Source organism: Onychomys torridus, chromosome 13 (genome assembly GCF_903995425.1).
Source record: "Onychomys torridus chromosome 13, mOncTor1.1, whole genome shotgun sequence".
Taxonomy (NCBI): Eukaryota; Metazoa; Chordata; class Mammalia; order Rodentia; family Cricetidae; genus Onychomys; species Onychomys torridus.
The window spans coordinates 14,542,403-14,563,457 of NC_050455.1; the positions used below are offsets into that span (position 1 = coordinate 14,542,403).

The following is a 21,055-nucleotide window of genomic DNA, read 5'->3' on the forward strand; positions in this document are numbered from 1 at the left end:
TGGCAGCAGGTAGGCATGGTGGTGGAACAGCTAAGAGTTGAGAGTTCACAGGTCAGACCGGTCACCAGAAGCAGAGAAATGGGGGAGTCTTGACAACTCAGAACTTCCTCCGGTAAGGCCATACTTCCTACGCCTCCCCGTCGCTGAAGACGCCCAGACCGAGGGCATCTCATGCAAACCACCACGGATGCCATCTTCTTATGCTTGCTGCTGGCAGCACCCTCTTCCCACCGCCTCGTGTCTGTGTCTGTGTGTCCTTCTGTCGTGCAACACAGGGTACCTGGGTCAATCTGCATCTCTCTTCTGTCCCAGAACCCAGGAACTGGCTCTGCCAGAAGAAGGCATTCATTCCACAGATTTTAATTCAGTTAAAAATACTTTGCAACCTTTTGATCACCTGTGACCTCTTAGCTATTTTAATGTATTATTTAGTTTCTATAAACAAAAAGTTTTCTAGGTATTTTTCTTTTTTCTTTTTTCTTTTTTTGGTTTTTCGAGACAGGGTTTCTGTGTGTAGCTTTGCACCTTTTCCTGGAACTCACTTGGTAGCCCAGGCCGGCCTCGAACTCACAGAGATCCTCCTGGCTCTGCCTTCTGAGTGCTGGGATTAAAGGCGTGCGTCACCACCGCCCGGCTTCTAGGTATTTTTCTGTTGCTGCTTTTTATTTTCATTTCACTGTAGTTTCATATTATGACTTGAACCCTTTGAAATCTGATCTTGGTAAACTCTCACGTTCAATTGAAAAGAGTGGTGTGTTGATAGCGTATCGGTGACTGTTAGTCACTGGTTAGTTGAGGGTGGTGTTATGGTTGTTCTGTTCTCGGCTTTCTGGAGTAGAGTTAGAGACTCTGTCTATACTTAGGGTATATCTACCTTTTCCTCTGAATTCGTACTTTATGTGTTTGGAAGCTCCTTTGGTAGGTTTGTTTGTAAACAGTTACGGTGACGTCCTCTTCGTTAGTCTACTTAGTTGTTATTATGGAGTGGCCCTCTTTCCAGTAATACTGACTCCTTGTTCACCAGTGTAAGACAGATTGCTAAACGGTCTTAGAAATAAAAACCCTGGAGCCAGATATTGGGGTTAAAACTGAGAGATCAGAGGAATAGGACAAGCCACAGCCAACCTCACCTCACCAACAACTGAGTCTCCAAAGAAACCTACTTCCTGTATACCCACACCTGTATGCCTTTCTGTCCCTGCCATCTCACTTCCACTTTCTGCCCAGCTCTGTCACTTCCTGTCTGTCTGTACAGACCTCCAGACTGGTTAACTGGTGTTGGAATTTAATGCATGTGCCACCACACCTGGCTCTGTTCCCAGTGTGGCCTTGAACTCACAGAGATCTGGATGGATCTTGCCTCCCAAATGCTAGGATTAAAGGCATGTGCAACCATTGCCTGACTTCTATGTTTTTTCCTCTGATCTTCAGATAAGCTTTATTAGGGTTCACAATATATTGAGGGACACAGTATATCACCACACACCAGAGTAGAGGCTTCTAAACTGTTACCCTGCAGTTGATACACAGGACTTGTTGTTGTAAAAAGTTCTAACATTCTCATTACGAAGGGTCCCTGATGAATCCTATTTTAAATTGCACTTTCCTCCACCTATTCCTAGAACCTAGTCTTTGTGGTTGTGTGTTACTTCCCAGGAGCTTTCTAGAGGCTTTTGTGGTGATACGTAGATAAATCCATTAAATAGACCCACAGAAACACCACACTATTTTACTGTGTTCTTTTGATTTGTTTCTGCTTCGATGGTGTCACTGTCTCATCTCTTGTCCTGCAGGCAGCTCAGAAGGAACATGCAGCTATCCTTCTTTGGAATACAACATCTTGGAAACAGTTGCAGAGTCTTGTTTACCACACCTTGACTGTCACACAGATGGCCTTCTCACCTGATGACAAGTTCTTACTGGCTGTTTCCAGAGATCGAACCTGGTCTTTGTGGAAGAGGCAGAGTATGACCTCACCCGAGTTCGGTAAAGCAGCCTGTGTGTTATCAGTAAAGCTGTCACGTCCATTTTGTCCACATTTAGCAGCTGTGAGATCAAGAGAAAGGTAACAGGGAGGAGACAGCCTCCTGGCTGGGAGGGTTCAGTGCTCTGAGGGACCTGGGGAGCACTCGGCTTTCCTTGTCAGATTTTACTTAAGCCTTTTCTTCCCCTTTTAAGATTTATTCTTTTATTACTTATTTGTGTGTGTTTGAGGTGGAGAGACAGACAGGTCATTCCTTATGGTGATGTGAAAGTGAAAGGCCTGCAGTGCAGACTGTATTTCAGAGTTTGAATCTTGATCTCCTGAGTGTGTGGTGTGGGTAGTGGACTCACCGCTGTCATGTTGAAAGCCGACTTGTGTGAGTCGTGATGTTCAGTAGACTGGGTGTATTAGTTGCATTTTTGACATAACAGTATTTTCAGGTCATGATTGAGTGTCAGGATGTAAAGCTACTGTAAATTCGGAATATTTGTTTTCCTGTGGTATCACTAGTGAATTCCTACCTTGCAGCATTTCATTTGAAAGTGCTGGACCTCTGAGATGGCTCAGCAGGTAAAGCCACTTGCCACCAAGCCTGAGGACCAAGTTTAACCACTGGACTGCACATGTGGAAGAGAGACAAGCTCTACACTCTGTTCTCTGAGAAGCACTTGTGTATGCATGTGCACACATGCATACACACCTCTAAATAAATAAATGTTAAAAAGAAACACAGAAGAAAAAGTTGAAGTACTATAAATGACGCAGTTGTTAATTTGTTGTATCTTCTTGGATTATGGATTGATAATTCTGTCCTCTACTCTCTACACAAGCAGTTACATGTTCTACATAAAGGTTACTGTTAGGCCTTCTGCTTAAATATTAATGAAAAAAATATGTCTTCCCTTCTCTCTTTGCAGTATTTTCCCCTTAATATGCAAATCTGGCTACTTCTGGATTACAGTTAAATCACCCCAGACTTCTTTTAGAATCATAAATTAGCCTGTAGTTGAATGCCTGAAAGATTTTTGTTAGTTAGTCACCAGAGAGTAAGGAGTCAACATGAGCCTTGTACACATGGCCTTGTAGTGAGGGGTGGGTTCCTGGCTGTAGACTGGGTGCAGACTGGGTGAGTGCAGACTGGGTGAGTACAGACTGAGTGAGTGTAGACTGGGTGAGTGTAGACTGGGTGAGTGTAGCCTGGGTGAGTGTAGACTGAGTGAGTGTAGACTGAGTGAGTGCATACTGAGTGAGTGTAGACTGGGTGAGTGTAGACTGGGTGAGTGTAGACTGGGTGAGTGCAGACTGGGTGAGTGCAGACTGGGTGAGTGCAGACTGGGTGAGTGCAGACTGGGTGAGTGCAGACTGGGTGAGTGTAGACTGGGTGAGTGCAGACTGGGTGAGTGCAGACTGGGTGAGTGTAGACTGGGTGAGTGCAGACTGGGTGAGTGCAGACTGGGTGAGTGTAGACTGGGTGAGTGCAGACTGGGTGAGTGCAGACTGGGTGAGTGCAGACTGGGTGACGTGGCCCAGGAGTTGATGTTGGCTGCCAGCCAGACCTTGCTGCAGGTTAGAAGAACTGCTTGTCTGATCGGGTGTAACATATGTGTTTGTTCTTTTCTCCAGACCCGTTTTTCAGCCTCTTCGCGTTCACCAATAAAATCACTTCTGTGCACAGTAGAATCATCTGGTCTTGTGACTGGAGTCCTGATAGCAAGTATTTCTTCACTGGAAGTCGAGACAAAAAGGTAATTTTTTTTCCAATAATAATAAAATAATATTTTTTCAAATGTAAAATGTTTTTGTAGTTCTGTTTAAAAGCAAGCACATTATTCTGCCTATCTGATATGTTTACAAGTTAGTCATGGCTTCCCCATTAGATGTGTACATTGAAGGGGTTTTTCTTGTTAACGTCCACAACTGTATTTCTCTGACACATGAGGAGAGACCTTATTTCTGGTCAGTTACCGTTACCGTTACCGGTTAGGGTTAGGGTTAGGGTTAGGGATAGGGTCAGGGTCAGGGTCAGACGGTGAAGCAGCTCTGGGTTGAGAGTGAGAACACAGGAGCGCAGAGGGCTTGAGACACCACTCCCAGCTCCAGCAGTACTCTGGTGAGAGTGAGCCTTCTCCCTTCTCTGTGGCTGCTGAGCCAGCTCCAACGATGCCATCCACTGCGTCTTCAGGTCCAGCACCTTACTTGGGATTTGTTGGTTTTGGTTTTGGTTTTATTTTTAATACAGACGCTGGAAATCAAACACAGGTTCTCGTGTTTGTGTGGCAAGCCTTTAAAGACTCAGCCATCTCCCTGACTCCCATTTTCCAGCAGTAAAGGTTATGATCTTTTAATTCAGTGACAGAAAAGGGGCAGAACATGGCAGAAGCCTGAAAAACTCAGGGTAAGTTAGGCAGCCTGTGTTTGAACCCACCCTTCCCCTGACGACTGCCCCTAGCTCCAGCATGTCCCTCTGGTTTCCTGTTCTTTGAAACATCTTTTCTGAGTTTCCTAGTCCAGGGCTGATAGAGTGGTGTAGTGTTCCTTCCCTTTCCAGTGAGAGCGCTCCAGATAACTGAAACAGTGCTAGCTTGGGCCTGGTGACACCCAGGTCAAACATGTAAGTGTGGGCCTGCCAGCGGTGGTTCTCACTGGAGAGACAGGCTGTTCCCATCCCGGTGTTGAGCATGGCTCCCCTGCTGGGTGCTGAGGAAGCAGGCTCTCCTGCCTAGCTCTCCGGACAGCGACTGAAACAGACCAGCAGACTTGCTGCAGCTTCCCAAAGCCTCTCTTCAGAACCATGCTTCGGTTCTGTGTCTGCAGCGTGTCCATTTGTTTCCTTCTCCATTTCTTTGTGGCCAGTCAGACAGCCTTGAGCCCTAGGCTCCCAGAGAAGCAGAGTACTGTCAAAGTTCTCTGACAGCCAAGTTGATTGAGTGTTAGGTAGATAGAAGAGGAGACTGGCTTCTTCTCCAACAATCCTATTGCAACTTCTGAGGGTGGCATCTGTAGCCAGGACACCATGGGTGGATTTTACTGCATCAGAATATTAGGGTGTTACAGAACGTACTAGATCACACTTATGCTCTTTGGATACAGTTCTGTAGCTGAGATCTCAACCTGTGACTACCACATTGTGACTTCTTTGTGATGGACAAAAAAATCAGGGCGGATAGTTTTCATCATCTACTGGAATTTGAACGCACACTAGAAACCGTGCAGAGTAAGCTTCACAGTGTGATTTGTATTGTAGGTAGTCGTCTGGGGTGAGTGTAACTCTAGTGATGACCTCGTGGAGCACAGCATTGGCCCCTGCTCCTCTATCCTGGATGTGGGCAGTTCTGTGACAGCTGTCAGTGTCTGCCCTGTGCTGAACCCGATCCAAAGGTCAGTTTCTTCAGATTGGGTTTTTTAGTAGCATCTCAGTTTGGGTTTTGGTTTGTGGACCCCCTTCAGTGTTGCTGCTGCTTTCAAAGTGTTGATGCTTCTGATAAGAATGTCTGCATCAGCCGGATGGTGGTGGCGGTGGCGGCAGCAGCGGTGGTGGCTCACGCCTTTAATCCCAGCACTTGGTGGATCTCTGAGTTTGAGGCCAGCCTGGTCTTCAAAGAGAGTTCCAGGACAGCCAAGGAAACCCTGTCTTGAAAAAACAAAACAAAAAAAGATATTTTAAATCTTAGAATTCCATGATTAGTGGTCAGACGGGCAGAGGAGTGAAGGTTCTTCTTCCAGACTATGCACTGTGGCCTTGCTTTCGCTGTCAGAAGCAGCCTAGGAGACCAGAGTCGGTGCAGCCTGCTGGGAAAACTAGCTTGTTGGCTTTGAGAGCAAAGGACAAGTGGACCTTCGTGCATCCTCTGCAGAGAGGAGGCTGGGGGATACAGCAGAAGCAGTGTGGATGATTGAGATACTGTGAAGGACTTGAACAGGTAGCGATCAGAGAAATTCATACTCAACCAGCCTGTGTTCTCTCTCCCTTGAAAACAGATACGTGGTTGCAGTCGGATTAGAGAGTGGGAAGATTTGTTTATTCTCCTGGAAAAGGTCCAATCAAGAAGTCAATGACTGGATCCAGTGTGTGGAAACAAGTTCAAGGTATTTCTTCCTACTTTGCTTCCATCTGATTAGATAGGAACAGGGGTGTCTTTGATGGCAATTTTTTTGCCTGTTTTCATGGAGAGGGACAGAAATCTCTGTCTCTGGTACTTAACAACCAAATAGTATCTCCTAACATGATGTTTGCTAGTAGGCTGGAATCGGGTTTTGGCCTTCTCAACTAGATTACTGGTTTCTGTCATACTGCTTTTACAGACATTATCTGTGACTGCTCACCTTCCCTCTCCTCTCTCCTCTGCTTTGCTTTCTAAGACAGGGTCTCTTGCCCCGGGCCCGCTTCCATCTCCCACGCTCTGGGCTCACAGGCCTGCACCATCACACCCATTTTTCAGTGTGGTCCTGGGATAGACCTAGGGCTTCATACGTTGAGGCAAGCACTCTGTCAACTAAGCTACTTCCCCAGTCCCAGCAGAGGTCATTGTCACCTGCCTTTTAGCACTTGTTCATTGTTTTTAAATGCCTAAGCTGCAGTAAGTCCTGGATATCTGTCTCTTGTTTTCTTGGGCTTTTCAATCTTTCCAGTCTGTACTGTCTAAAGAGAATTTCAAATATTTTCCTCAACGCAGTGTCACGGTAAGGGTGAGATTAGAGAGAGCAGGCCTTGTGCATCCATGTCTTCTAGAGGAGCATGTCTGTTAGTGCTCACTGTGTCTGCCTTGTTACTGCAGTTGAAGTAGCTTGTGCTCAGCTTGCTACAAAAGGAAGCAGCCATGACAGTCCGTCTTCCACCTGACTGTATCCATTCTTGCCCTTGCCTCCCCTTTCCTTCGCTTCCTTCTGTCTTGTCTGTATGCAGAGCTCTGCCCCTGGGTTGGCACTTAGACCTGCTATCATGGCCTCAGTGCAGAAAGCCAGTTAGCTTCGGAAGATGTGCAGAGTTCAGGGGTTTCATTTTGGCAATTTCTTTCTTTGCTCATGTAATGACAGGGTTTGTAACATAAAACTAGTTCTGGATTTAGTACATTGTGTTATTTGGATAGCTGGTGTTCTAATTACTAAATTTTAACTTTTTTCTGGTAATACATTCACAGAAATACAAGCAGGACTTTCAGATTGGCTTCCTAAGGGCCATCCATGTCTTGTAATTAACTGATGAATTTTGTGGTGCTGGGAATTCAACTCAAGACCTTAAACATGTTAGGAAAGTACTTTACCACTGAGCTACATCCTCAGCTCCCCAGATCTCTTTTTATCTTCCCTCTTCCCTCCTTCCTGCTCTTCATGTGGTGTGTGTCTGTGTCTGTCTGTCTGTCTTTTTGAGACAGCCTTACTATATAGGTCTGCTTGGCCTAGAACTTGATGTATAGCCCATCCTGGACTTGAACTTGCAACCATCCTCTTGTCTCTGATTCCCAAGTGTTGAGATGAGCACCTGCCTGGTCCTCTGTGTCATGCATTTCTGTGTCTGTGAGAGTGTGTGTGTGTGTGTTTGTGTGTTTGTGTGTGTTCTAGCATGCTACCATCTCCTTGTACATGTGCAGAGGCCTGAAGAGGATATCAGGTGTCCTGTTCTAGTCCTCTCTGTCATAGTCATTTGAAATAGGGTCTCTTATTGAATCTGGAGCTAGGCTGGTGGCCAGCAGTCTTCTTGTCTACACTCCACACACAGAGTTACAGGAGTATGTAGCTAGTCTGCCTTTTAAAATGGGTCCTGTGGATTTAAATTCAGGTGATCCCATTGAGCATTTCTCCAGGTCTCTATCTTTTAAATGTGTTGTGTTGTTAGATTTAACAAACCAAACCAAAAACAAAACTATCATTTTAAGCAAACAAGTAAGTTCTGTCCTTCAGAGTATATTTGATTGCTCACCATTAGTAGGACGAGAGAAACGTACTTAAGGAATGCTGTTGGTGGTCAGGCCCTCTATGATGTTGCTGTCATTAATGCTGCTTTTGGAGCGTCTCTTTCCAGACTGTCTCCCAACCCTTGATAACTTGTGATATGAGAAAAGCCAGCAACAGTTCTTTAGAGTGTTGTTCAAGGAGTCTTTGCCTTTTTAAAACTCAGCACCGATACTTATAGAGCTTGATATTCACAGTAAATCTACCATTTTAATTAGCGTGTCCAAGTGACTCATGGCTACTTTAGTAATCAGATTCCTCCTTACAGAAAGATTGGCTCTCATTGAGTCAATCAAGTCATATCTGTATAACATGGAAGCATCATTTCCTCTAGAAAGTTCTCAGAAAACATTGCACACAGCAGCACCATCTTGTGGCTGTTCTTTGTAAGCTGTGACATCTGACATCTCTGGGTTGGACATGATTCCCTGTGCTGAAGCAGAGCAGGCCTGTTAGCATGCTTTTTGTATGGGGGCACCAGACCTTCAAGGGAGCCTCGGGAGGCCCTCACTCTCTGAAACTATATAAGATGAAGAGTTGACAGGTGTGTAGTTGCCCATCCATCTCCCAAGCTCTTTTGAGTAAGCCCAATAAACTCCAGTTCACTGAGCTTGCCTGGGCTGAATCCTGTCTGTGCACTCTGTCTCAGTGAAAAGACCTTATGTCTCCTGTACCATAATGCTCGTACACATTCAGGCTGGTTTGTCAATCTCCTTTCTTCAGACTTGCACCTCATTCTTGCCTGCTGACCTGTTGCCCTTGACTTCATTCATTTTGAGTGTATGTTTACAAGTTTGACACAGAAAGCACTGTACTTTCTCTAAGGCCCATGGCTGATCAGTTTGGCAGCATTTTAGAACTGCTTTTTGGGGCACTCTGGGGAACAGGAACCTGTTCCTGTTCAGTTTATTACCTTGCCCAGTGCCCTGCAGTTAGGTCACCTTGAGAATGTGACTCTTACTGTGCACTTCGCTGAGGGTTTTACAGCATCTTTTTTACCCAGTGCTAAAAATGGTAAAGTCCGTCCATCTCCTACCAGTGTCAGCAGAACAGAATAACCTGGACTATATTACAAAATGGAAATGCAGTTAGTAGTGTTATCTTCCTGAAAGACTAGAGTTTAAGGAATTTGACATTTACTTATGTGTGTGTGTGTGTTGTGTATGAGCATGTACATGAAATGGTGTGAGTGGAGGTTAAAAGGTCTACTTGGAGGAGTTGGATTCTTACAAGTCGACTGGTTTGTTGGAAGCGGCCTTACCTACTGAGACGTCTTGCTGGCCTATGAGGCCTTAATAGTCATCTCAGGCCAGGCAGTGGCAGGGGCGGTGGCATTCGCCTTTTTTTTTTTTTTTAAAGATTTATTTATTTATTATGTATACAGCATGTATGACTGCAGGCCAGAAGAGGGCACCAGATCTCATTACAGATGGTTGTGAGCCACCATGTGGTGCTGGGAATTGAACTCAGGACCTCTGGAAGAGCAGTCAGTGCTCTTAACCTCTGAGCCATCTCTCCAGCCCAGGCTTTCACCTTTAATCCCAGCACTCAGGAGGCAGAGGCAGGCAGACCTCTGGTTTCAAGGCCAGCCAGGGCTATGCAGAGAAACCCTACCTTAAGAAAACAAAACAAAAAACAAAACAAAGGTCATTTCAGTCATTCTACTGATGCTTGAAACATGTGACAGAAATGTGTTATTTCTTGTCCTTTTGGCCGTGTCATGGCCAGTGAGGAGGTATTAATCTGTTTTGAAAGTAAATAGAGGAAGATACTTTCAATATAGAATAAAATTGCTGGGGTATTAGACTTCCCTCGTGTTAGAACAGCTGTACGGCCCCCTGGTTACGTCATTGTGCAAGCACGTCCAGTGGGGTATCTGCAGTTACAGCTTGTGCCAACCTTATGACTTCTCTGTCTTGGTTGCAGCCAAAGTCACACGCTTGGCATCAGAAGGCTTTCCTGGAGGAACTGCAGCGCGAGCACCGCCAAGCCGAGAGAGGGCACTGAGTGGTTGCAGTTCGCAAGCTGTGGCGAAGATCACACTGTGAAGATTTTCAGGGTTCACAGATGTGTGCTGTCAGACTTCACAGACCAGGGGCACCCCGCCATCCCGGATGCATCCTAAAATGTCCGTTGTGTGAATCGATCCCCTTTCCCTACCTTCGTGGTTGAATGAGTTTCCCTATCTGGGTCTCAGTCCCTCCACTATCCTATGAAGGCTGTGGCTGCCTTCCCTTGTGAGAGTACATATGTAAACCCCAGAACCCTTATGCATGCTGTTAGAGATGATTGGATGTATCTCTGTGTGTTCAGATTAAGAACATTTGTTCTTCATGGCCGTATTTGTCTGATTTTGCATTATGTTGAGTCTTTAGCTCTCTCGTGTCTGTTTGGTGTTGTAACAAAATGCTAGCGGATGGGTACTCAGCATAGGAAAAAAAACAGGGTTCTGGGAGTTTAAGAGCATGGCCCTGGAATCTGCTTGGTTCTGGTGAGGACCTTGAGGATGGGATGACAGTAGTGGGGAATGTGTCTGGAGCGGGGAGATCGCTTGATGGGACAGGAAGCAAGAGAGTTTGAGGGGAAGTACCACGTTGCTTAAAACCCTCTTAAAAGGCCCGATCACCAGTCACTAGACCCTGACTTACAGGTTCCCCTACTGTCAACATTACCACACTAGACAGTAAGCTTCCAGCAGGAGGACTTCTGGAGCATCCCAAAGATGCTTTCTTATTTATCACCTTCTTCAGAGGCTGGGGATAGAGGAAATAACAAAGAAGCCCAGAGTGTTCAGTTTTTTATTTTTACATTCTCTCTAAATAAACACACAACACAGTGTGCTGTCTTGACCTCTTCTTCCTACCAGCTGCCAAGTATTCCAGAACTTGGCTGGCGATTGTAAGCTTGGGCTCAGCCATTTCCTTCCTTCCTTTAAAGAAAAGCATTGAGGGGCTGGAGAGATGGCTCAGAGGTTAAGAGCACTGACTGCTCTTCCAGAGGTCCTGAGTTCATTCCCAGCACCCCCATGGAGGCTCACAACCATCTGTAATGAGATCTGGTGCCCTCTTCTGTATACATAATAAATAAATAAATCTTAAAAAAAAAAAGAAAAAAGCATTGAGATTCTTCTTTTAAAAGCTTCAAGTTGAGCCGGGCGGTGGTGGCACACGCCTTTAATCCCAGCAACTTGGGAGGCAGTGGCAGGCGGATCTCTGTGAGTTCAAGACCAGCCTGGTCTCCACAGCGAGTTCCAGGAAAAGGTGCAGAGCTACACAGAGAAACCCTGTCTTCAAAACAAAACAAAACAAAACAAAAAAGCTTCAAGTATCATTTCCAGATACAGATAAATTAGGGGCTGGACAATAATCCATCTGAGTTTAGATGACAGCTGATGTGAGAGTGAAGGATGTGTGTCCTCAGGGAGACTGCAGAGGGAAACAAGGGGCTGGAGACATCGGGATGTGGAAGGCCAGTACTATTCCCAATACTCATCTGCCATGTGGTGGCGTGGGTGGGGGAGAGTATGGGAGACCTACTCCTACTTTTATCCCAGGGTACTCTTGAAGAGAGAAATATTTAGATAGAAGGGTAGAGGGGGAGAGACAGATAAAAACACAGGATAGCCTCCAGAGGGCCTGGATCCTTGTCAACCAGCCTTTTCTGTCTCTTCTAAAGGGCTTTTTAAAGGAATGCCAAGGGGTGGAGCAAAAGACCTGCCCCTAGCATAGCCAAATACAGACCTTCCTTTCCAAACATCTGGTAACCATGAACATGGTCAAACAATCCTCTAATGCAGCTCTGCTGGGTAAAGCAAGCTCAGATCTCACTAGGAAACCTTTGTGGGCCTCCACAAGAGAGAGGCCCTTCCCCCAACCCATCAATGCCTGAAGCAGGTGGGAGAGCTGGCCCTTAGGTTAGAAGGGCAGGAGAGCTGCTCCTGCCTGCCACCAGCTGCAACACTCAGGAGAGCAGGCCCTGCACCTCCCATGGGCGGCACAATAAAGCCAACTCCAATGACAGAGGTGTGAGTGAGCCAGCCCTGATACTGTGAGCATGGAAGAGCTGTCCCCATTACCTGTCATGTGGTGGCATGGGCAAAAAAAGAGATGCTGTGTCCTCCCTCCTCCCCCTCCCCCACCCATCAATGCCTGAGGCAGGTAGGAGAGCTGGCCCTGAGGTCCTAAGAGCAGGAGAGCTGTTCCTGCCCCTCATCAGGGCAGCACTCAGGAGAGTGGCCCCTATGCCCTGTGTGGGCAGCACAGTGAAGCTGGCCCTGAAGGTATAGATGAGGGAGATCTGATCCTAAGGACATTAAAGCAGGAGAACTGGCCACACCCCTTGGTAATTGATGCAAAGGGGAACTCGCCAAGGCAATGCAGGAAAGCTCACCATGGTGGTAAGGACAAGGGAGAGCTGGCAGGTTGACCAACCTTGCAACTACCCAGGCCCAGAGCCAGGGTTATGGGTCGGCCCATCCCAATATCCACCCCATCTGTGATTTGCTGGAGCAGGTGAAGGAACCGGTCCTGCAGACCCAAAGCTGCAGGATTTCCACAACACAGGGCAACACCAGGATAACCAAGGTGAGTCCCAGTAAGGGCCCAGCATCGATAGTGTAGCAGAAACCAGAGGCCTTGAACCAGATCAATGACTCTTTGCAATGAACACTTGCAAGAAAGATATATGGACAAAAGGGTTTACTGCATGATTCACAATGTGTCACATTACAGCTTCCACCATGACATTTGTTTTTTCCTTTTCTTTTTCCCTTCAATTTTATCTGGGGTGGGGGGCTGCAAAGGCAGAGGGCAGACACTCAGGGACTGAAAATGAATGGGATTGAGATATGTGATGTGGAAGAAACAAAGAATAAATACAAAGTAAGTTAAAAAAAAAAAGAGAGAAGAAAAAAAGTTGCTGTGGTCATGGTGTCTCTTCACAGCAATAGAAACCCCAAGACAATGATTAACACCTGAGGAGGATTCATGCCAACTGAAATAGACCAGCTACAAGGGCAGACACTGTGTGACTCGCTTAGCCTAGCTCTCCCAAGAAAGCATGCATAATGACAGTAGAGTGGTGCTGACCAGAGCCTGAGGGAGGAGGAAATGGAGAGTTGTGTGATAGGCACTCTAACACAAATTGTAACGCTCTGGAGATTGTGCAGGAGCACACAGAAGTGTACAGTTGGTGCTTACAATGGCAGAAATTATATTTAACCACAGTTTTAAAAGATGTTCAAAGATACACCCTTTTCCTGGGTGTTAATTGGTATGCCTTAACCCCTCCCCCCCAAAAATATTTGGAAACTAAGTTAAACAAAGAGATGTCTTCACTCTGGACATTTGTGGTCACTATACTATCTTTTTTTATGTTGAAAAATTCGCTGTATAGTCTCTCAGTGGGAAAAGATATGAACAGGCAAATCTATAGATGGAATACCAAAGAACGTATTTTGTTACTCCTCCTTCTAACAAATAGTCAGTGGCTAGGTTGGAGGCCCCGGCATCACAAGCAAGAAGCCTGATGACAGGGACCCTGAGCCTGGAGGAAAGGGAGAGAAGGAATGGATGGCTGTGTTTTAGAAAGTCTAGAGAACTCCACCCCACAATCAGGTGGCCCCAGTGTTCAGGAAACAAATTGGAAGCATCCTCCTGGGATCTAAGTGTTAGCTCGTCAGCTCTCTCAAGGGCTCCTGGTAATCAGCGGCCACTGACTGTCCAGCTGATTGCCTTGACTGAGTTCTGTGGATTCCTGAAGGCCACCCAAGTGCAGCTCAGAACCCCCACTTGAGGAATCAGTGGATGAGGTATGCATGTGGGTTCATCCTGGCTCTCACTGTGGGCAAACTCTCTCTCCATCTCTGTGAGTGGAAAGAATATTAGAGTATTAATTTGGTTTTCACTTCAACTGTGTATGAAATATCTTCCTCCTTCATACAAGACAGACTATTGCTCAAATAAAATGAGTCAAATTAGGCATCGCAGAATGGGTTGGGAATTTCTCAACAAACCAGACACCCAGGCTTCTAATTTACCCGTGTCTTCCACCTCCCAGCTGCTTGGCCTCCTGCCATGATCTGTGCATTCCAGCTAGAAAAGAGGAGAATGACCTTTCCTAACTAAGGGAGCTTCTTGAAGTCCCACATAGTTCTGTCCAATATCCTTGGCCAGAATTTAGAATTGTGGTAGCTATATTCAGTATAGTGAGAAGCTGGGAAATGAATCCCCCCGCCCCCAGACACTTTGGTTTTTGAGTCAGAGTTTCCATTGTATCTTACTTAGTCTTTCTTCCTCTCTGCTTCCTTCCCTCCCCCTCCTCACTTGCTGTGATGAGGTTCTTATCCAGGGCTTCCCAAAGCCAGGAAACACTTTACAACAGAGCTACACCCCTAAACCCAGAATGGCATTTTTTGGTCCACAACACCTAGCAGGGTGCATTGCCACCCAGTTATAGAATTAGGGGTATATCAATTTGCTAAGCCACATAAGCCAGCAAGAAGCATCCTCAAATGTTATCTATCAGTTGTCATGTAGAATGACTAATATCCCTTCTCCCTTCTTGGTGGTATAGTGTAGTATGAATCTTAAAGGTTCTTAGGTGTCCCGGCATAGAAGGAAGAGAGGAGGGGCAGTTTCTGAATGAATACAGAAGTCCAACTTCCAGGAAAACAGCACCAGTAGCCAACCTGGGTGTGCCCACCCTGCGGCCTATGTTCTGCTAGTACTCTTGGCTTTTGTTTTGAGCAGTATATTATGAATATGAATATAATGGACCCTTGTTCCCAATCTCTTCATGATTCCAAGCTGCCCTTCCAGCTTCTACCCACGGAAAAGGTCTCTCCAGTCCCTCTGGGGAGGGAGCTTCCTGTTTTTTTTTTTCTTTCCGTTGCTGTCTAGTTCATTGACTGCAGCAAACTGCTGTGTTTTGGAAAGAAAGCTGCTCCATTGCTCAACTATCTGGCCCTCCTCTGATTTCCTAACCACCCTCGTACCTAGATGTGAAGCCACACGGCACTGAGGTGGACGTGCAGAATGACTTGCATGATCTAAACCAGATTTTCTCTTGTAGGAAACACCCGCCCAAGCCTCATGCTGACTTGTCTGGAGATTTGATTCACGATGGTGATAGGCCTGGACCTCCAACTTCCTCCAAGACTGACAGGCAAAGGTCTTCCGGGGCTAGCTGGTGAGCGAGCTGCTTCGTCTGAATTGGCCCTTACAAAGCAGCTCGGGGACAGAACTGACCTCCCTAGGTCACAGTAAAACAGTTAACTAAGTTATGCTAACCCTCACAGGCCACCAGGCCCCGTCCTCTAGTTCTCCCCTTTATACTAACTTTCTCTGGGTCGCTGTCACCATTCTGCCCTCTCTCCTGAGCTTCTGGGGTGCCTTCACAAGCCTTCCATGTGTCTTGCTTCTCCAGCCTCAGACACTATCGTTGTTGGTGCCGATTGGCAATCGCCACTTAATGGCGTGAATGGAGCCCCACATTGTCTCTCTGTGCCTGAGCTCTCTGCCTCCCAGTCCCTGAGCCAGTCTTTGGGACCCTCTTGTCCCTGAATCCCATCACTTCTGCACTATCTGGACCTCATAACCTCATTGTTCCAGGCCAGGACATCCTGCCCAAACTTGGAAGCAGCACCAATTGAGGAGGTATATTTACCACTAGGCTTCTCTACCACCATCGCCCATCCCACTCTGTCTTTGGCCCTAGCCCAGGATGTTGGGTTGGGAGCGGCTGGCTTTGACCCAGACCTCAAAATTGGGCGTGGTGGCTTCCCATCTGGTCGCCTAGCTGTTGGCTTCTGGGCCTCAGGCTGGGTTCTCCATTGTGCAGGATGTGAGCTCTTTTCCTAGTCCCTCAGTACATACAATTCCTGAGAACCGTGTTCCCTAGTGATGCCCTCCAAATTTAGTTCCTCATCTGCACCTTGCCTGGGTTCACTTTACGGTGTCTTCCCATGCCACCAGCCACGTCCTCATCCCTGTCGTTGTCAGATCTAGGCAGCACTCGGAGCACCTGCACCTGTTGCCTCCCAGTGCTTGGCCCCACTCTGCGCTGGTGGTTTTGCCTGGTTCTCCGGGCAGTTCTCTGGCACACAGTTGCTGTGCTCTGGGCCGTCGTCGGGGTGCAGGAGGGAGAGCCCAGCCCAGGAGCAGCCCTGAACAGGATCACACTAGAGCTTCCGGGCTCCGATGTTGCACAATTGCTGGGAGTTTATCAAGCAGCTCAATGATTTTCCTCTGAAACGCCGGAGCGCTGGCCACCGCAGCAGTTCAAATGCCCTTCCCTTGCGGGCCTGGAGCTCATGGGGCGAGGATCCCCGGTTCTGGGCCAGGAGAACTTGGGGTCACTTAAGCCTAATGAGAAGGCACGCTCCGTTGTTCCCTCCACCTGCCTCAGTGGCACAGAGAGATCGCAGGAGTCCCGCCCACGTGTCTTGGATGTCACCTGAGTAGAGTCGGGCTGTGTCAGGGACTGCGAAGTTCACGGCTGGGTCCTGTCCCAGGTGGCCAAAGGCCACACTTGAAGTGAAAGCACTCGGTGCGTCAGCGCGCGGAGAGGAGGCTGGCCCGCGAGGCGCCGCCCCTGGGTGGGGACCCGAGTCACCCACTGCCTGGCCAGGACCGGGTCGCCCGCTGCCGCACTTGCACTTCCCGGGCTGGGAGGCCTGGACTCCTCAGACAGCAGGCGCCGGCCATGGCCTGCCGAGCGGCGGAGCGGGGACCTGAACCCCCGGCCTTCCAGCACCATCCAGAAGCCAGCGCACCGCGCCTGGCCCAGGGCTACCGGCTGCGCAGCACGAGTGAGCTGCGGGACCTGGAGTTCGGCCGCCTAGCAGGTGAGGGGCGGGCGCGGGGACACGCCGGGACAGGCAGGGCTGGAACCTGTGTGCCCTCTCATTTGGGGTGCACTTTGACCTTAGCTAAAAGGCTAAGAAGAGCTGGACTGACTCCTCCGGAATCGGAAGTCTGGGAGGGACTGTGAGCGCTTGCTCGGTGCTGCCGGCTCCCCGCTGCATCCCTTCCACCGTAGCGAGACTTCTTGCTACAATCGTTACACAGACTTCTTGCTGTAATTGTTGCGTAGACTGCTCTGTGGTGCGAAACCAGCCTGGGCTCTCTTTAGGTCTCGTCATACACTTCAAAAAGGTTTTCTTTGCCCGCCTCTATTGCCGGGAGAATACCGGACTCGAAAGACCCCATCTCAGCCAAGGTCACATAATTCACAATATTAAACAGAGGTGTTCCTCGGATGACCTACACGGGGCCAGGGGTGTGCAGGAGGCCACTGCATGAAGTTTGGAAAAGTGATTCCGAGGCGGCGAAGAACTCAGAGACCGAGATTACTCAGCTGACAGGTCTCCGGAGGCCACGCCCCTCTCTCCGTAGGGATGTCTTCTCTGTATTCCTTTCTAAACATTATTACTGCTGTTACTGTTGGCATTTTAAACAGGGTTCTATGTGGTCATGTGGTCCAGGCTGGCCTTGAACTCTCTATGTAGTCGAGGCTTGCCTTGAACTTTTGATCCTCTTTCCTCTGTCTCTGGAACTCTGGGCTTCAAGGCGTGTCCCAAGCTCTCCTGGCACCAAGTCTCGTTTATTCTCTTTTCTATAGCCAGAACAATGCTCTATAGGAGCTCTAGTTTGCTGGGAAACTGCAAGAATTAGAGAAGCATGCAATTTGAGCTTTAACAGGACAAGCCTGTGAGCCTGGGAAGTTGGGGACCTGGTGATTGAGTTGGAAATTAAGCTCAGATTAACTGCCAGAGCCCAGCCCTCCGCTGCGGGTTGAGTACTTTAGTCAGAGAACTTGACTGGGAACTGGGCGCTTTGTCAAACTTCAGAACCCCCGGTGGAGCAGGAAGGTCATGGGCCAGGGTACAGGGGTGTGTTTGGTCCCGCTGTGTGTGGCAGAACACTGGGCTTTTAGTCTTTTCCTCTTTTGAAATAGTAACTAATTATCCTTTGGGGGCGTGGGGAGCTGTGGTCCCTCCCTGTGTCTCTCCTCCCTTCTCTGTAGCCACAGCCTTCCTACTTACTTCTCCCAATTCTTCCCTTCTTCCCCGTGCTTTGTCACGGCTGGAGACAGCCCTTAACAGCCCTTCCTCCCTACCCTGCCCTCACGAGGGAAATTTCCTACCAAATAGTCCGATATGAAGACCCACAGGTGCAGAGGGAAGCAGACCCTCCCCCTTTCGGAAGCAAATCCCAGAGCCCAGCAAATGATGAATTCCGTGTCACAGCTCCCTAATCTTCTCCAATCCTCTCCAATCCTGGCCTCTCACACCCTCAAAGCTTCAAGGAGGTGTGTTCGGTTCACTCCTGTTCCAGCCCTTTCCCTCAGAAAGTGGAATCCAAAGGACGTTGTCTTGTAGCAGCCCGTCCCCCCACTTCCCGTCCCCTCCCCAAAGCCTTTTAATACCCACGGTGATGGTATGTTGGTTCTTTAATTAATTAATTATTAATTAATTTTAAGCAGTCTCACTCTGCACTCAGCCCTAGAACTCATTATGTAGCACAGGCTGAATCTTGTGATGATCTTCCTGCCTCAACTTCTCAGATGGTAGGATTACAGGTGAGAGTACCTGTACCCAGATGGGTCCTTTATTTATTTAGAAAATTCCGTGGATGCATTGTGGTTGAGGGAGACACCCCCCCCCCCCAGAGAGGGGGGGGGAAGGAAAGAGAGAGAGAGAGAGAGAGAGAGAGAGAGAGAGAGAGAGAGAGAGAGACCTGGCTGGCCTGGAACTTTCTATGTTGACCAGGCTTGCCTTGAACTCACAGAAATCATCTGCCTCTATCTTCTGAGTGCCGGGGTCTCTCATTGGTATGGAGTTTGCTGACTGTCTAGGCTGGCTGACCAGTGAACCCCCATCTCCACCTCCCCAGCGGTGGCATTACAGGAGCACACTACCACGCCCAGCTTGTTTATGCCCAACTAAGGGATGGAACTCTAGCCTCAGGCTTGGGTGGTGAACACTCTACCCACTTCCTATCCCTGAAGTAGACTTCTGTGGACTAAACGGGTACTTTTTCCTATCTCTGAAATATTGGAGCATATTTACTTTTTTTCTCCATAGAAACAAACTGGAGAGAGCTCAAGGGAGTAACAGCCAACCCAGGAAGCCAGGGTGGTCTAGCCCCCACACCCTCTTTCCCTCCCCGAATTTCTTCTGCAGAGTTGAAAATGTACCTGCTTAATCGCTGGCTCTGAGCAATTAAATTTTTTGCTTAATTAGGATAGGGGTTTCCTGGCCTTAGTGAAGGGGCGTACTGAATATCCTGCTGTGGCCCACATGGTTCTTCCAGCATCAGGTGCTGACTGACAATTAAAGGGGCATGGCCCAGAGGAAATCCTGGTCTCTCTCCTTCTTTCTCCTTTTCTTCCCCCTCTCTCTTCCCTCTCCTTCTCTCCCTCCCCTCTTTCCCCCTTTCCCTTTACCTCTTTTCTATCTCTCTGTCTCTGAATTTCTTAGAACCAGACAGTTAATGAAACAGCCAAGCATTTCAAAGAAAATAAAAATGGTTTGACTTCTCTTTCCACAAGACCTAGTGCTAGTTGGCTTTTGGATCAGTTGCCTGCTTTTGTTCACTCTGAAACCTGTTTGCTGTGTTCCAGGCATTCAGCTGGGTACTGTCACACACCTACTACCCATCATCACACTTGCAGATGTCAGAACAGAGGTCCAGAATGACTGGTGGGTGAGCCAAGATTGTTTGGCTGCTTGACTTGGATTTGCACTGTTGGCTTCCTAAGATCAGATCTCTGTGTCACCTAAGTTGACCCAAAGCCAAACTGGTTCTTCTTGAATGGCTTCCTAGATTGTGGCAAGAAGCACAGTGCTTCATCAGAGCCTGGGTCTCACCATGCATTGGATCTTCACTTGAAGACCTTTTTTTTTTTTTTTTTTTTGAGCTGAGGACTGAACCCAGGGCCTTGCGCTTGCTAGGCAAGCACTCTACCACTGAGCTAAATCCCCAACCCCATCCTGAAGATCTTTTTAAAAATTATAATTAAAAATGTATTGATGTGTATAGGTATTTTGTTGGGCATATATATGTGTATGACATGTATGCTTGGTGTCTATAGAGGCCAGAAAAGGGCATCAGACCCTCTGGGACTAGAGTTCTGAGCCACCATGTGGGTGCTGGTAATTGAAGAGGAGCCAATGCTCTTAACCAGTGAGCCATTACCTAAGCTCTCACATGAACATCTTAGTACATTGACTATTGGATGTCCAAAGCCTTTCTTTGGGTTTGGTGAATTTTTATTTCACAATCTTCAGTAAAAGAATTGTTTTTATTATTATTATTTTGTTGTTGTTTTCAAGACAGGGTTTCCCTATGTAGTTTTGGTGCCTGTCCTGGATCTCACTGTGCAGACCAGGCTGGCCTTGAACTCACAAAGATCCACCTGGCTCTGCCTCCCAAGTACTGGGATTAAAGGCGTGGACCACCACTGCCCAGCTAAGAATTGTTTTTAAAAAGATGATGTCTTTAATTCTTTGAGAATTTTATATAATGTATTTTGGTTATATTCATTCTCTACTTCTCCCCCAGCTCCTCACAAACTCAACCTCCATCTTCCCACACCCTTCAAACTTTGTATCCTCTATCATCATCATCATCATCATCATCATCATCATCATCATCATCCACTAAATACAATTTGTGCTGGCCACATACTTGTGGGTGTCGGGCCATCTGGAGCATGGTGGTCCAATAAAACATTTTAAAAACAATGGGGGATATTAGGTGATATATTTGAATGCATCAGATTTAAAAGATGACAAATGAGATAAAATGGCCAAGGAGCCTCCACTGGGTTCCCCCTGCTGTTAAACTGTCACCCCAGGACCAGTCCTGTCTCCAGTGTGCTTCTCCAGCAGTTGTCTGTGTTTATATACATGTGCCCCTTTTCCTATGAAGGTGACCATAACGTGTCTCACTTCAGACACTGCTTACTTGAGGGTGTGGAGATATGATCACTAATAATGGTGATTATTTTTGTGGGGGAGGTGAATGAAAATGTTCCAGAATTAGGTCATGTAAGCACATGACAGCCACTAACTTATACACTTACAGAGGATGGATTTTATGGTGTGTGGGTTATATC

General features: G+C 47.5%; 2 protein-coding genes across 2 annotated transcripts in view; both read left to right on the forward strand.

The window, feature by feature from the left end:
* Elp2 (elongator acetyltransferase complex subunit 2) overlaps positions 1 to 10,275 on the forward strand; it is a 38,263-nt gene extending 27,988 nt beyond the window's left edge. Inside the window, exons 18-22 of the mRNA XM_036205287.1 lie at positions 1,794 to 1,986; positions 3,608 to 3,729; positions 5,229 to 5,362; positions 5,963 to 6,070; positions 9,860 to 10,275. Of these exons, the coding sequence (XP_036061180.1) occupies positions 1,794 to 1,986; positions 3,608 to 3,729; positions 5,229 to 5,362; positions 5,963 to 6,070; positions 9,860 to 10,058 (756 nt within the window). The 3' untranslated portion in view covers positions 10,059 to 10,275. The remainder of the gene's footprint in view (positions 1 to 1,793; positions 1,987 to 3,607; positions 3,730 to 5,228; positions 5,363 to 5,962; positions 6,071 to 9,859) is intronic.
* Positions 10,276 to 16,537: 6,262 nt separating this feature from the next.
* The window catches only part of Mocos (molybdenum cofactor sulfurase), a 49,486-nt gene continuing 44,968 nt past the window's right edge, over positions 16,538 to 21,055 (forward strand). Inside the window, 1 exon segment of the mRNA XM_036204245.1 lies at positions 16,538 to 16,778. Within this exon segment, the coding sequence (XP_036060138.1) occupies positions 16,637 to 16,778 (142 nt within the window). The 5' untranslated portion in view covers positions 16,538 to 16,636.